Here is a 15,192-nt window from a genome sequence, read left to right as displayed (position 1 = left end):
CATTGTAAACAAAAAAGGTATTTGGGTCTGATACTGGGACCCCGTGTAACAACATTTTCTTGTCGTTCGGTCTCAGAAATACCCCCACTTGCCATATTTAACCTCTTAATGTATTTTGGATCTGTTTTGGTAAAACTGCCTTCTGTTGTTGAACAGCACAAGGTTTTCTTGATTCATGTGCAAGCTGATTAATTACAGGACAAAAATATCTATCCGACTCATTCCTTTTCTGCCACAACGACCATCATCTTGTATTTGCTTCGCAGGCTTTATGACGTCACAGTAGACATTTAATACGCTCGTAATATTTATGCCGAATGTTCAAGCGATCTCTGTACTTACAGCACCGATTCTATTTTCTTTTTAACAGCGCGTTGCTGGTCGTATTGCAACCGAAATATGTGAGAGCAGTGCAAAAAAGGCCAAAAATTTGCTAAAAAATTAGCGTTATACATATTGATCAAATTTCATCAAAACATTATTGTAGACTTTTGTTGACGCAAGGAACTGTTTTTCCATCCTAGTGCATTAAACTAAATGTATTTTTTGCGCGGCCAAGGCTTACGATCGCGTCGCAATGACGATTTTATTTACGGTCTATATATAGAAGCTCGAATTCTACGGCATGGGCGAAATCGTCTCTATATAGACGCTCGGAGTGGAAAGAGCTAAACTGCCCCCAAAACTCAACATTAACTCAAGGCCGTATCTCTGTATTTCTATGGAAAGACTTTCTTGGTTGGGAAATGCCCTTCACGACCTCCTGCGTAACAGAGTAAAATTATGTGTAACAATGCAATGGGTCATGCATGGGCGCCAGTGTTTTGGTTGAATGAGCGCAGATGAACAGGCTGTTATCAGTGCGATTTTCAGCGTGTTTGGGGCAGTTTTACTATGGTTTTCAGGGTTATTATCAGGCAGTAAATTGACACAGGGTGCTGTTGAACATGTAGCTGAAAAACTACCCAAATATTGAGGTACATTTTGTGGAAAAATGAATCACAGAACGTATGGTCAATTTGTAATTTTCTGTTAGTCCCGACCCTTGTCTAGGAATTCTGGTCAAAATTATACTCGAGATAACTACTTTAACTGCTCCCCCGGGGGCATTTTTATCTTCTGTTGCCCATTATTTTGGCAAGAAAAAACAGAAAAAAGTGTAGGTTTGTTTTGTGAAGAAATGAATCACAGAAAGTACCCTCCATTTGCCATTGAGTGAAGCCACCAACCCTCCTCTACACAATTCATTGAGAATTAGATGTCTTGTAACTGTTTTTAGGGCCCCCCAGGGCTGTTTGTACAAGAGAAACTGTAACCAGGTGCACACAAATGCCTTCTAAAACTCAATTTTTAGGATTAATTGTGAGATGCGGCCTCAAGGAGGGCAGAGAATCTATGTGATGAACTGAGGACCCACTAAGTTATTTATTTTGATCATACACATTATGATAACATCTAAACAACAACGAAATATTTACAACAAAAAATATTGATGTTTCACAAAGGTGTGTCCTCGGATTCCTGTAAAACAATTAGCTTTAAACATTGCTCAGTTGCCCAAGTTAACTAGTTTAAAATTAAGTAGTTTAAAATTAAAAGTTACAGTTTTCGACAAATACAATTATCATCGAACGCTGATGTAATAACCAGAGTATTTCACCGCGCAAGCAGTGATGCATATCAAATAAATACAACAAACAAATGAATACAGAAACTTTTGGGAGAATGTTAGTGTGCAGCCATTACTTCGGCTGTTTATTTATAAGTGAGTGTGGACTTACCGGCCCAAATAACATTTCGGCTGCTGCTTTTCCATCATAAGCTGGTCCAGTTCCACCCAAATCCACAGGAAGAAAGCTGGATGGAAATTCGTTGAAGAATGAATCAAGATCTTCGCCGTGCACGTATATCTAAAAAAAAATCACAGAATCAAAACTTGGAGTTAATCACAGCAAAGCAAAAACCCGAAGCTTAGTTCACAGCACTGGTGATGAGCACAGCAGTTTATGAATCGTTTGCTCATAATGGTCAGCATATTATAGCTTTGGCTTTTCTGTTGCACAGAATTTACTACACTATCAGGCCAGTGGTGGAATTTAAATATTTTAGCATCCAGTTCTCTCACTAGCATCATGCCATAGCAACCGTGGGAATACAGTTCTCTCACAAGCATCATGCCATAGCAACCGTGGGAATACAGTTCTCTCACTAGCATTATGCCATAGCAACCGTGGGAATACAGTTTTCTCACTAGCACCATGCCATAGTAACCGTGGGAATACGGTTCTCTCACTAGCATCATGCCATAGCGAAGTGAAACATAGACGTACTCATACGGTTGTCAACAACCGGTTCGCTGTCAATTACGGTTTGCCGAAGCGGTGTGGACCGAGTGAATACGACAATTGCACCAGATTCATGTTAATTACCCGATCAAATAATTTTGCTTTGAGTAGAGGTTTGATTAAGTTGAATGCCTTGGAAAAGAACCACGGTTGTCTTATGCAGTAAACACCTTTAAACCGACATGGGAAAGAACCCTGCAACAATCAATGTTTAGTTGTTACCTGTGATTCAACAACAAAACTTTACAGTAATTTATTAATCCAGTACGTTATATTTAAATCATTTTATCTTTCCAAATGTGCTAAAAGGTAACATAACTTAACGCTGTAGATTACCTACCTTGCAATATTAGGTCTTTAATATCTCAAGCTATTATTATATGTTTTCAAAAACACTTTTTCACAATACAATTTTCCTTTTCGTATTGTGACCTAACATACCTGAAGCATGTCAATCATCTGTTTGTATTCGTTGACACCAACAGCGGCAACTTGGGACAAGGTGTAACCGCTAAAATCCTCAACCAGACAAATGCCATTGATTTGGGTTTCTTCACTTTCTAGAAGTTTCTCCAATACCATGACGAGGGACTTTACCGCCTGTGAGAATAAACCTCCAGTGTTGGGTCAGGAATTTCCAGTGAAAAGATTCATTTTCAACGATAAATAAATTGTTGTAAAACAAAAATAATTGTTGTGAATGAAAAAAACAAATTTTATACAAATCCTAATAATTGAATTTAAAAATAAGATTCCAAATAATCAACAATATTCCAAATCTATTGATGACGTAACAGACCTGTGTGAATGGATATTCGTCAGGGTCCCAGTTGTCGAATCGGAAAAACATAATTGCGCGGCCCTGTAAACAAGTTTTCCACTTTCAAAATAAAGAACAAACAATCAATAGGTCTAAAAACTCTGCAAGTTTGCAAAGTCTCAATAAAGTGGAAATGTGTCTGTGTGGCAATTTGCCTGACAATGTCATAAACTGCACTGATGATACCTAATACATCTGCAGCCCACAAATACCTTTGCTGACAATGCCCTCTTTTTACGTCATATAGGGTTCATATATGACTTACTTTTGAATCACGTGACGGTAGGACACCTGGTTGACCTTTCTCCACCCAGTGGCGAACTTCATTGGTTGTGACGTCAGTAAATACTTGCGGGTAATTTATTCTGTATCTCACGTAACCTGTAGTTTAAACGTGGAAATCTGTTATGTTAGGCAGATTTTTTAAAATGCCACCAAATAGATATTTTTCACCTTTCATTAGTTGATAAGCGCGATCTGAATCAAACTTTCGAGCTCTCAAAAACTTCTGCAGAGTTGAATCAGGTTGAGACGTAAAAGTTTCCTGCACAGCTTTGCATACTTTAACGTCGTCATCTGAAGTCGAACTGCCAAATGTTCGAAACCGTAAGAAATTAAAAACACAAGAAATCAATGCAGAAACGCGACTAAAACCATAAGGTAGCTACAGATTTTTTAATACAAATTAATTTCTTCATACAAATTTATTTATTCAAACAATTATTTATTTACACAAATAATTTATTAATACAAATTAATTTATTCATGCTAATTAATTGATTAACACAAATTGATTTATTCATACAAATAATTTATTGATACAAATTAATTTATTCATACGAATTAATTTATTCATACAAATGTGAGTTCTTGTGCTATTTTTTCAAAGTAAAATATCCACAAAGACACACAATGGTCTCATTGTGAAGTTCGTTTATGATAAGATTTTATTGTGACATCACATAAATAACACAGCCTACAAACAGTCGAGAATTCTCACCTCCCGTTAATCAACTTTCTGAGATTTTTAACTTCTTCAGTTTTTATGGTAGTTGATTCGTTCAATTCTTTCTCCGCCTAAAAAGAAATTCATTAATTCTATGGCTGAACCAGTGTGAATAAAGAAGATGTTTATGTCCAACCTTTCTGACTGTATGACGTGACAATGGTTGGGTATTTCCCACCACTGGGCCGTAGTCATTGGATGACAAAGTTGATTGTTCAGAAATTGAGAGTTTTCTGAAGGATCCAGCCTGTTTGAATTCACGGAACATAAACATTTTATGAGTATGAGAAACGAAACATCGAGATCGTACGAATCTTCTTTAACGTTTGTCAAGAACTTGTGCAGTATGAAATGTAGAAAAACTAAATATTCGTAAGTTCGCCGACTCCTGGAATAATTCCAATTATTTTAATAAAATGAGATTAGGTATAAAAACACAAATAAAACAACTAAAGCATCAAACTCTTAGAATAAACACAAAACTTACCACAGATGCCATGCTGTTTTCTTGAGTTGCCGTCGCGAATGAGTTCGAATGAAATAATGCCAGATTCGCGAGTGGACAATCAACTAGTTCTAAAACCCATTGTCTTCAAACCCGATAAAAAATCAATCAATATTTTTCATTTTCCAGCGCTACTAGGTCATGCGGAATCAATCAGGATTATCCACATTCTTCAACTCTGCGTGACGTCATAATCCCGTTCTTTCTCGACCAGTCTTATGATTTATGACGACACTTTCATCGGTTTGTGAATCGCGATAAAAGATTGGATATTTAATTGGCTCGAGACCATACCGGGATTCAACTCACACCCGTACGCGATACCGCCGTATTCCCACGTTTAACCAAGCCGGGCTTCACTGAAATTCAACTAACATACTGTGAGGTGACTACGCGATACCGCCGTACTCCCACGTTTAACCAAGCCGGGCTTCACTGAAATTCAACTAACATACTGTGAGGTGAATACGCGATACCGCCGTATTCCCACGTTTAACCAAGCCGGGCTTCACTGAAATTCAACTAACATACTGTGAGGTGACTATGCGGTACCGCCGTACTCCCACGTTTAACCAAGCCGGGCTTCACTGAAATTCAACGAACAACCGTGAGGTGAGACAGGATATTCTGGTCACGAAACCCGATCGGGCGCTTGACAAATGCTGCCAAACACCCGCCCGCCAGTTTAATTTCCAGGGTCGAGCACAAAAATCGGTTATGTACAGCGCCATCAAGCGTCAGAGAAATTGTCATATTTGTGATACGGCGACAAACATGGAAACAACAAATGTGAAAATAAAGCACGAATCGTTGTCAGGGACACTGGAAGATGACGTGGTTTGGAAAGGCGATTTTTGGTCTTGGGGAGTTCCCTGGTATTTAGAAGTTGTAGACAAATGAGTTGTTTGAAAGTTTTGACCTTCTTTCACATTCAAGGTCGTATCGGCTCTCGTCGTGTCTTGCATCTTATAAAGTGTAGATTGCCGTTGTTTATTGGGTGATGACGTTATGTGTGAGGCGGTTTGGGGGATAGATTTAGTGGTATGTTGTATTTCGTCACTATTATCCCCGCAATCGTCAACGTCATTTCCTGCACAGCGATTATTTTGTTATGAAAGTGCCGAAAAAAGAGAGAACAAAATAAGCATGAAGTTGAATTTATCGCTTGTACATCAGATTATAGGTATTGTGTCACAGGTCAATTATATGACGGGTATTAAAAATTCGCCCCTTCTCAGGCCATGACCGAGTGTTTTCAATAACATTGTTCTTACCAACAAAAACGTTTTGAATACAACGGCCGTTGTTACAATGAAATGAATCCCGGCAACCGCATTCATCACTGGCATCTCCACAATCGTCCAATCCGTTGCAAGTCATATGGTTCAACACGCATCTAATTTGAACATTTGTAACAGGTGGTTACAAGTCATATGGCTCAACACGTATATAATTTGAACATTTATAACGGATGGTTGCAAGTCATATGGTTCAACACGCATCTAATTTGAACATTTGTAACAGGTTGTTGCAAGTCATATGGTTCAACAAGCATCTAATTTGAACATTTGTAACAGGTGGTTGCAAGTCATATGGCTCAACACGTATATAATTTGAACATTTATAACGGGTGGTTGCAAGTCATATGGTTCAACACGCATCTAATTTGAACATTTGTAACAGGTGGTTGCAAGTCATATGGTTCAAAACGCATCTAATTTGAACATTTGTAACAGGTTGTTGCAAGTCATATGGATCAACACGCATCTAATTTGAACATTTGTAACAGGTGGTTGCAAGTCATATGGTTCAACACGCATCTAATTTGAACATTTGTAACAGGTGGTTGCAAGTCATATGGCTCAACACGTATATAATTTGAACATTTATAACGGATGGTTGCAAGTCATATGGTTCAACACGCATCTAATTTGAACATTTATAACAGGTGGTTGCAAGTCATATGGTTCAACACGCATCTAATTTGAACATTTATAACGGAGGGTTGCAAGTAATATGGTTCAACACGCATCTAATTTGAACATTTATAACGGGTGGTTGCAAGTCATATGGTTCAACACGCATCCAATTTGAACATTTATAACGGGTGGTTGCAAGTCACATGGTTCAACACGCATCCAATTTGAACATTTATAACGGATGGTTGCAAGTCATATGGTTCAACACGCATCTAATTTGAACATTTATATTGAATGGTTGCAAGTCATATGGTTCAACACGCATCTAATTTGAACATTTATAACGGGTGGTTGCAAGTCATATGGTTCAACACGCATCCAATTTGAACATTTATAACGGGTGGTTGCAAGTCATATGGTTCAACACGCATCTAATTTGAACATTTATAACGGATGGTTGCAAGTAATATGGTTCAACACGCATCCAATTTGAACATTTGTAACAGGTGGTTGCAAGTCATATGGTTCAACACGCATCTAATTTGAACATTTGTAACAGGTGGTTGCAAGTCATATGGCTCAACACGTATATAATTTGAACATTTATAACGGATGGTTGCAAGTCATATGGTTCAACAAGCATCTAATTTGAACATTTATAACAGGTGGTTGCAAGTCATGTGGTTCAACAAGCATCTAATTTGAACATTTATAACGGATGGTTGCAAGTCATGTGGTTCAACACGCATCTAATTTGAACGTTTATAACGGGTGGTTGCAAGTCATATGGTTCAACACGCATCCAATTTGAACATTTATAACGGGTGGTTGCAAGTCATATGGTTCAACACGCATCCAATTTGAACATTTATAACGGGTGGTTGCAAGTCATATGGTTCAACACGCATCCAATTTGAACATTTATAACGGATGGTTGCAAGTCATATGGTTCAAAACGCATCTAATTTGAACATTTATATCGAATGGTTGTAAGTCATATAGTTCAACACGCATCTAATTTGAACATTTATAACGGGTGGTTGCAAGTCATATGGTTCAACACGCATCCAATTTGAACATTTATAACAGGTGGTTGCAAGTCATATTGTTCAACACGCATCTAATTTAAACATTTATAACGGGTGGTTGCAAGTCATATGGTTCAACACGCATCTAATTTGAACATTTATAACAGGTGGTTGTAAGTTATATGGTTCAACACGCATCTAATTTGAACATTTATAACGGATGGTTGCAAGTCATATGGTTCAACACGCATCTAATTTGAACATTTATAACGGATGGTTGCAAGTCATATGGTTCAACACGCATCTAATTTGAACATTTATGACGGATGGTTACAAGTCATACGGTTCAACACGCATATAATTTGAACATTTATAACGGATGGTTGCAAGTCATATGGTTCAACACGCATATAATTTGAACATTTATAACGGATGGTTGCAAGTCATATGGTTCAACACGCATCTAATTTGAACATTTATAACGGATGGTTACAAGTCATATGGTTCAACACGCATATAATTTGAACATTTATAACGGATGGTTGCAAGTCATACGGTTCAACAGGCATAATTTAAAGATTTATAACAGGTGGTTGCAAGTCATATGGTTCAACACGCATATAATTTGAACATTTATGACGGATGGTTGCAAGTCATATGGTTCAACACGCATATAATTTGAACATTTATGACGGATGGTTGCAAGTCATATGGTTCAACACGCATATAATTTGAACATTTATAACGGATGGTTGCAAGTCATATGGTTCAACACGCATATAATTTGAACATTTATGACGGATGGTTGCAAGTCATATGGTTCAACACGCATATAATTTGAACATTTATGACGGATGGTTGCAAGTCATATGGTTCAACACGCATATAATTTGAACATTTATAACAGGTGGTTGCAAGTCATATGGTTCAACACGCATATAATTTGAACATTTATAACGGATGGTTGCAAGTCATATGGTTCAACACGCATCTAATTTGAACATTTATAACGGATGGTTGCAAGTCATATGGTTCAACACGCATCTAATTTGAACATTTATAACAGGTGGTTGCAAGTCATATGGTTCAACACGCATCTAATTTGAACATTTATAACGGATGGTTGCCAGTCATATGGTTCAACACTCATCTAATTTGAACATTTATAACGGATGGTTGCAAGTCATATGGTTCAACACGCATCTAATTTGAACATTTATAACGGATGGTTGCAAGTCATATGGTTCAACACGCATCTAATTTGAACATTTGTAACAGGTGGTTGCAAGTCATATGGTTCAACACGCATCTAATTTGAACATTTGTAACAGGTGGTTGCAAGTCATATGGCTCAACACGTTTATAATTTGAACATTTATAACGGATGGTTGCAAGTCATATGGTTCAACACGCATCTAATTTGAACATTTATAACAGGTGGTTGCAAGTCATATGGTTCAACACGCATCTAATTTGAACATTTATAACGGATGGTTGCAAGTAATATGGTTCAACACGCATCTAATTTGAACATTTATAACGGGTGGTTGCAAGTCATATGGTTCAACACGCATCCAATTTGAACATTTATAACGGGTGGTTGCAAGTCACATGGTTCAACACGCATCCAATTTGAACATTTATAACGGATGGTTGCAAGTCATATGGTTCAACACGCATCTAATTTGAACATTTATATCGAATGGTTGCAAGTCATATGGTTCAACACGCATCTAATTTGAACATTTATAACGGGTGGTTGCAAGTCATATGGTTCAACACGCATCCAATTTGAACATTTATAACAGGTGGTTGCAAGTCATATGGTTCAACACGCATCAAATTTGAACATTTATAACGGATGGTTGCAAGTAATATGGTTCAACACGCATCTAATTTGAACATTTATAACGGATGGTTGCAAGTCATATGGTTCAACACGCATCCAATTTGAACATTTATAACGGGTGGTTGCAAGTCATATGGTTCAACACGCATCCAATTTGAACATTTATAACGGGTGGTTGCAAGTCATATGGTTCAACACGCATCCAATTTGAACATTTATAACGGGTGGTTGCAAGTCATATGGTTCAACACGCATCTAATTTGAACATTTTTAACGGATGGTTGCAAGTAATATGGTTCAACACGCATCTAATTTGAACATTTATAACGGGTGGTTGCAAGTCATATGGTTCAACACGCATCCAATTTGAACATTTATATCGAATGGTTGCAAGTCATATGGTTCAACACGCATCTAATTTGAACATTTATAACGGGTGGTTGCCAGTCATATGGTTCAACACTCATCTAATTTGAACATTTATAACGGATGGTTGCAAGTCATATGGTTCAACACGCATCTAATTTGAACATTTATGACGGATGGTTGCAAGTCATATGGTTCAACACGCATATAATTTGATCATTTATGACGGATGGTTGCAAGTCATATGGTTCAACACGCATCTAATTTGAACATTTATAACGGATGGTTGCAAGTCATATGGTTCAACACGCATCTAATTTGAACATTTATAACAGGTGGTTGCAAGTCATATGGTTCAACACGCATCTAATTTGAACATTTATAACGGATGGTTGCCAGTCATATGGTTCAACACTCATCTAATTTGAACATTTATAACGGATGGTTGCAAGTCATATGGTTCAACACGCATCTAATTTGAACATTTATAACGGATGGTTGCAAGTCATATGGTTCAACACGCATCTAATTTGAACATTTGTAACAGGTGGTTGCAAGTGATATGGTTCAACACGCATCTAATTTGAACATTTGTAACAGGTGGTTGCAAGTCATATGGCTCAACACGTATATAATTTGAACATTTATAACGGATGGTTGCAAGTCATATGGTTCAACACGCATCTAATTTGAACATTTATAACAGGTGGTTGCAAGTCATATGGTTCAACACGCATCTAATTTGAACATTTATAACGGATGGTTGCAAGTAATATGGTTCAACACGCATCTAATTTGAACATTTATAACGGGTGGTTGCAAGTCATATGGTTCAACACGCATCCAATTTGAACATTTATAACGGGTGGTTGCAAGTCACATGGTTCAACACGCATCCAATTTGAACATTTATAACGGATGGTTGCAAGTCATATGGTTCAACACGCATCTAATTTGAACATTTATATCGAATGGTTGCAAGTCATATGGTTCAACACGCATCTAATTTGAACATTTATAACGGGTGGTTGCAAGTCATATGGTTCAACACGCATCCAATTTGAACATTTATATCGAATGGTTGCAAGTCATATGGTTCAACACGCATCTAATTTGAACATTTATAACGGATGGTTGCAAGTAATATGGTTCAACACGCATCTAATTTGAACATTTATAACGGATGGTTGCAAGTCATATGGTTCAACACGCATCCAATTTGAACATTTATAACGGGTGGTTGCAAGTCATATGGTTCAACACGCATCCAATTTGAACATTTATAACGGGTGGTTGCAAGTCATATGGTTCAACACGCATCTAATTTGAACATTTATAACGGATGGTTGCAAGTAATATGGTTCAACACGCATCTAATTTGAACATTTATAACGGGTGGTTGCAAGTCATATGGTTCAACACGCATCCAATTTGAACATTTATATCGAATGGTTGCAAGTCATATGGTTCAACACGCATCTAATTTGAACATTTATAACGGGTGGTTGCAAGGCATATGGTTCAACACGCATCCAATTTGAACATTTATAACGGGTGGTTGCAAGTCATATGGTTCAACACGCATATAATTTGAACATTTATGACGGATGGTTGCAAGTCATATGGTTCAACACGCATATAATTTGAACATTTATGACGGATGGTTGCAAGTCATATGGTTCAACACGCATATAATTTGAACATTTATGACGGATGGTTGCAAGTCATATGTTTCAACACGCATATAATTTGAACATTTATAAGGGATGGTTGCAAGTCATGTGGTTCAACACGCATATAATTTGAACATTTATAACGGATGGTTGCAAGTCATGTGGTTCAACACGCATATAATTTGAACATTTATAACGGATGGTTGCAAGTCATATGGTTCAACACGCATATAATTTGAACATTTATAACGGATGGTTGCAAGTCATATGGTTCAACACGCATATAATTTGAACATTTATAACGGATGGTTGCAAGTCATATGGTTCAACACGCATATAATTTGAATATTTATAACGGATGGTTGCAAGTCATGTGGTTCAACACGCATCTAATTTGAACATTTATAACGGATGGTTGCAAGTCATGTGGTTCAACACGCATCTAATTTGAACATTTATAACGGATGGTTGCAAGTCATATGGTTCAACACGCATATAATTTGAACATTTATAACGGATGGTTGCAAGTCATATGGTTCAACACGCATATAATTTGAACATTTATAACGGATGGTTGCAAGTCATATGGTTCAACACGCATATAATTTGAACATTTATGACGGATGGTTGCAAGTCATATGGTTCAACACGCATCTAATTTGAACATTTATAACGGATGGTTGCAAGTCATATGGTTCAACACGCATATAATTTGAACATTTATAACGGATGGTTGCAAGTCATATGGTTCAACACGCATATAATTTGAACATTTATAACGGATGGTTGCAAGTCATATGGTTCAACACGCATATAATTTGAACATTTATAACGGATGGTTGCAAGTCATATGGTTCAACACGCATCCAATTTGAACATTTATAACGGATGGTTGCAAGTCATATGGTTCAACACGCATATAATTTGAACATTTATAACGGATGGTTGCAAGTCATATGGTTCAACACGCATATAATTTGAACATTTATAACGGATGGTTGCAAGTCATATGGTTCAACACGCATATAATTTGAACATTTATAACGGATGGTTGCAAGTCATATGGTTCAACACGCATCCAATTTGAACATTTATAACGGATGGTTGCAAGTCATATGGTTCAACAGGCATAATTTGAACATTTGCATTAAGAGCATCGGTTTTACCTTCCGTTGGCGCAGGTAAATGTATCCGTACAATCGCACTCATCACTGGAGTCACCGCACTGATCGATTCCGTCGCACAGTCGACTACTGAGCACGCGATCTCCATTGTTACATGTAAACCGAGGACAATCGGCTTCGTCGCTTCCATCTCCGCATTGATCGTCACCGTCACATCTTTGATTTATGTGAATGCATCTAAACAATATAAAGATCATATGATCAACTTAATCATGTGAATGCTCTTGAGCAATATCGAGATCATGTGATAAACTGGAACATGTGAATGCTTGTGAACAATATCGAGATCATATGATTAACTTGATCATTCGAATGAATCTGAACATTATCGAGCGAATTTTTATCGTAAACCTGTAAATGCCTCTGAAAAATAGAGAATCGCCATCATATGACTATCGTTTGAAATGAAAACTCAAAAATCTCTTATGATACCTAATCATATAAAATATTTTGTGATGAAGTGTCATGAGTTGTACACGTCTCATAAACAGACGTCACAAAAATTATCTGTAATTACTCACTTTTTATTCTTGCAAACAAACGTAAAAGAACAATTGCATTCATCGCTATTGTAGTCGTCTTGACAGTCGCTTATGCCATCACAAATATTAGTGCCTCTCACCTGAAACAATTAATTTCATGAAACCGTGAAATAATTCAGATCACAAAACTCACAACAGCCATCATTGAATTGACACATTCCACAACCGAACAATTCGCGTGTTCCAGATCTTCATCTCTTGCATCCGGACAATCCTCGAATTCGTCACAAGTAAATCTTAAAACAAAATTAATGCAAAGGTATTTAACCCCAATTTGTTTTACATGGGAATAAATTCTTCGTTTTAATTGAAGATTGTTTACAGTGCACTGATGTAACTTCCGTCTCCGCATGAGAAATATGAGCAGTTTCTGTGTTCGTCACTTCCGTCCGAGCAATCAGCCACTTTGTTGCATTCTTGCAATACCGACACGCATGACTGACCATCATTACAAGCGAATTCGCTGTACTTCACGCATGAGCTGTTTCCCTCATCCTGTGAGGAAATAATGATAATTGTTGCCGTCATGAAAATTAATAGATAAAATTAAACATATATTACCGCTGTGCCTCCTATGACGTCACCTCCCGCTATTATGACCTCACCAGTGAGGGAGGATGGACCGTCATTAACTGGAGCAAAACCTCTCATAGAAATCCGAGTGATTTTCTTTGAACAATTTCCTGTGAAATGATAAACACGTGACGTATGTGACGTAACACTGATCACGTCACGTCACGAATGCGACGTAACGCTGATCACGTGACGCATGTGACGTAACACTGATCACGTGACGTATGTGACGTATGAGACATAATACTTATCACGTGACGTATGTGAAGTAACATTCATCACAAGACGTATAAGACGTACCACTGAACATGTGACGTAACACTGATCTCGTGACGTATGAGACGTAACACTGATTACTGTCTCAACCCATCATCACATCCCAGTGCGACGGACTGCGATCCTACGCCAGACGGTGATTGTTTGTGGGGAAATATGACTCGATAACCCTTATTGTTGTACATCTCTATTGTTCTTTGCGTGCAAAATAAAAGTGATTTGATCAGATTCTGGGTGTCTATTACATCATAATTTGCTTTTGAAAACTTGATTGGTGTCGGTAATAATACTTCTTTAGTGAACACCTTGCACTGTGTATAAAGTTTCATTCCACTTTTTAAATCAAAACAAACCAAACGCGTTATGACGTCAACAGCCATCTTTATGGCGTCAAAGTAAAAATAGGTTGCCCAAATACTTGTTTGAGGAAAAACACAAAATATTACTAAAAACTTAATCTTTGCTAAATATTTTGCTCTATTGTTCTATTGTTCATGTGAACTAACTTTGCGTGCAAAATAAAAAAGTCAAAATCAATGTTCCAGCACCTTAGTTAATCGCTGTAATGAATAGATGGGAAATTCCAGCCGCTTTTCAGATAGATATAATCTAGATTTTTAGGTAAAAGAACGATCTAACCCATGCAGGTCGACAAACTTGATCAACATATAAGGCTGTGAAACGACGTTATAATGTATTTTAGTTTTAATACCAACCCAGATTTTTTTGTTCAACAGATTTATATGTGGGCCGGGTTCTTAGCAGTTTCCAGATGATTATCAAGTAATTTTTATGAAATATTTTTATTTTAAAACAAATATAGGAAAATGTTCCCAACACAGATTTCCGCACATTTGTGGAACTAATATATTTAGCTACGTTATATAACACAAAAGTTCAATTTACTAAAACATGGAATCTTACCTCTGCTAAAACATACCACCAATAACCACACAATACAGCACAAAATTCGACAAACCATTTTCTTGTCATCCAACTAACCAACAACTTTCATATAACCCTAACTTTCCGCAATAAATCCTCGTATGACGTCACTGTGGATGCCCGGACAAGCAGGAAACATGATTTCTATGGACGTATGACGT

At 37.2% G+C, this 15,192-nt stretch overlaps 2 protein-coding genes across 4 annotated transcripts; both read right to left on the bottom strand.

Moving 5' to 3' along the window:
* Window positions 1–1,497: 1,497 nt before the first annotated feature.
* LOC145889736 (retinaldehyde-binding protein 1-like) lies at window positions 1,498–4,670 on the bottom strand. The gene is made up of 10 exons (XM_082980753.1): window positions 4,659–4,670; window positions 4,308–4,418; window positions 4,166–4,242; window positions 3,619–3,752; window positions 3,431–3,546; window positions 3,145–3,207; window positions 2,787–2,945; window positions 2,430–2,540; window positions 1,782–1,910; window positions 1,498–1,521 (listed from the first exon to the last, which is right to left on the bottom strand). The coding sequence occupies exons 1-10, from the start codon at window positions 4,668–4,670 to the stop codon at window positions 1,498–1,500; spliced, it is 936 nt and encodes a 311-aa protein (XP_082836879.1).
* Window positions 4,671–5,316: 646 nt separating this feature from the next.
* LOC145889626 (uncharacterized) lies at window positions 5,317–15,110 on the bottom strand. Of its 3 annotated transcripts, none has more exons than XM_082980612.1 (8): window positions 15,011–15,110; window positions 13,799–13,920; window positions 13,560–13,732; window positions 13,371–13,473; window positions 13,217–13,317; window positions 12,678–12,872; window positions 5,951–6,072; window positions 5,317–5,766 (listed from the first exon to the last, which is right to left on the bottom strand). In XM_082980612.1, the coding sequence occupies exons 1-8, from the start codon at window positions 15,066–15,068 to the stop codon at window positions 5,426–5,428; spliced, it is 1,215 nt and encodes a 404-aa protein (XP_082836738.1). In that variant the 5' UTR covers window positions 15,069–15,110; the 3' UTR covers window positions 5,317–5,425. The 3 variants fall into 3 exon arrangements, with proteins under 3 accessions (XP_082836738.1, XP_082836739.1, XP_082836740.1); XM_082980613.1 differs by having other exon boundaries at window positions 13,374–13,473; XM_082980614.1 differs by lacking the exon at window positions 15,011–15,110 and adding an exon at window positions 14,111–14,197.
* Between the last annotated feature and the right edge of the window lie 82 nt (window positions 15,111–15,192).

This window comes from Ascidia mentula, chromosome 2, assembly GCF_947561715.1.
Source record: "Ascidia mentula chromosome 2, kaAscMent1.1, whole genome shotgun sequence".
Lineage (NCBI taxonomy): Eukaryota > Metazoa > Chordata > Ascidiacea > Phlebobranchia > Ascidiidae > Ascidia > Ascidia mentula.
This window is presented reverse-complemented; position numbering and strand designations above follow the sequence as displayed.

What these genes read in the sequence shown, in the direction of transcription:
- LOC145889736 (XM_082980753.1), bottom strand. An exon ending in TACCGTCACGTGATTCAAAA is followed by an intron (nt 3,208 to 3,430) that starts GTAAGTCATATA and finishes ACTTGTTTACAG; the next exon opens with GGCCGCGCAATTATGTTTTT. An exon ending in ACGAATATCCATTCACACAG is followed by an intron (nt 2,946 to 3,144) that starts GTCTGTTACGTC and finishes TTATTCTCACAG; the next exon opens with GCGGTAAAGTCCCTCGTCAT.
- LOC145889626 (XM_082980612.1), bottom strand. Translation starts at nt 15,068, where the DNA reads ATGGTTTGTCGAATTTTGTGCTGTATTGTGTGGTTATTGGTGGTATGT. An exon ending in GGAAGTTACATCAGTGCACT is followed by an intron (nt 13,474 to 13,559) that starts GTAAACAATCTT and finishes TTTTGTTTTAAG; the next exon opens with ATTTACTTGTGACGAATTCG. An exon ending in TATTCAAAACGTTTTTGTTG is followed by an intron (nt 5,767 to 5,950) that starts GTAAGAACAATG and finishes ATCGCTGTGCAG; the next exon opens with GAAATGACGTTGACGATTGC.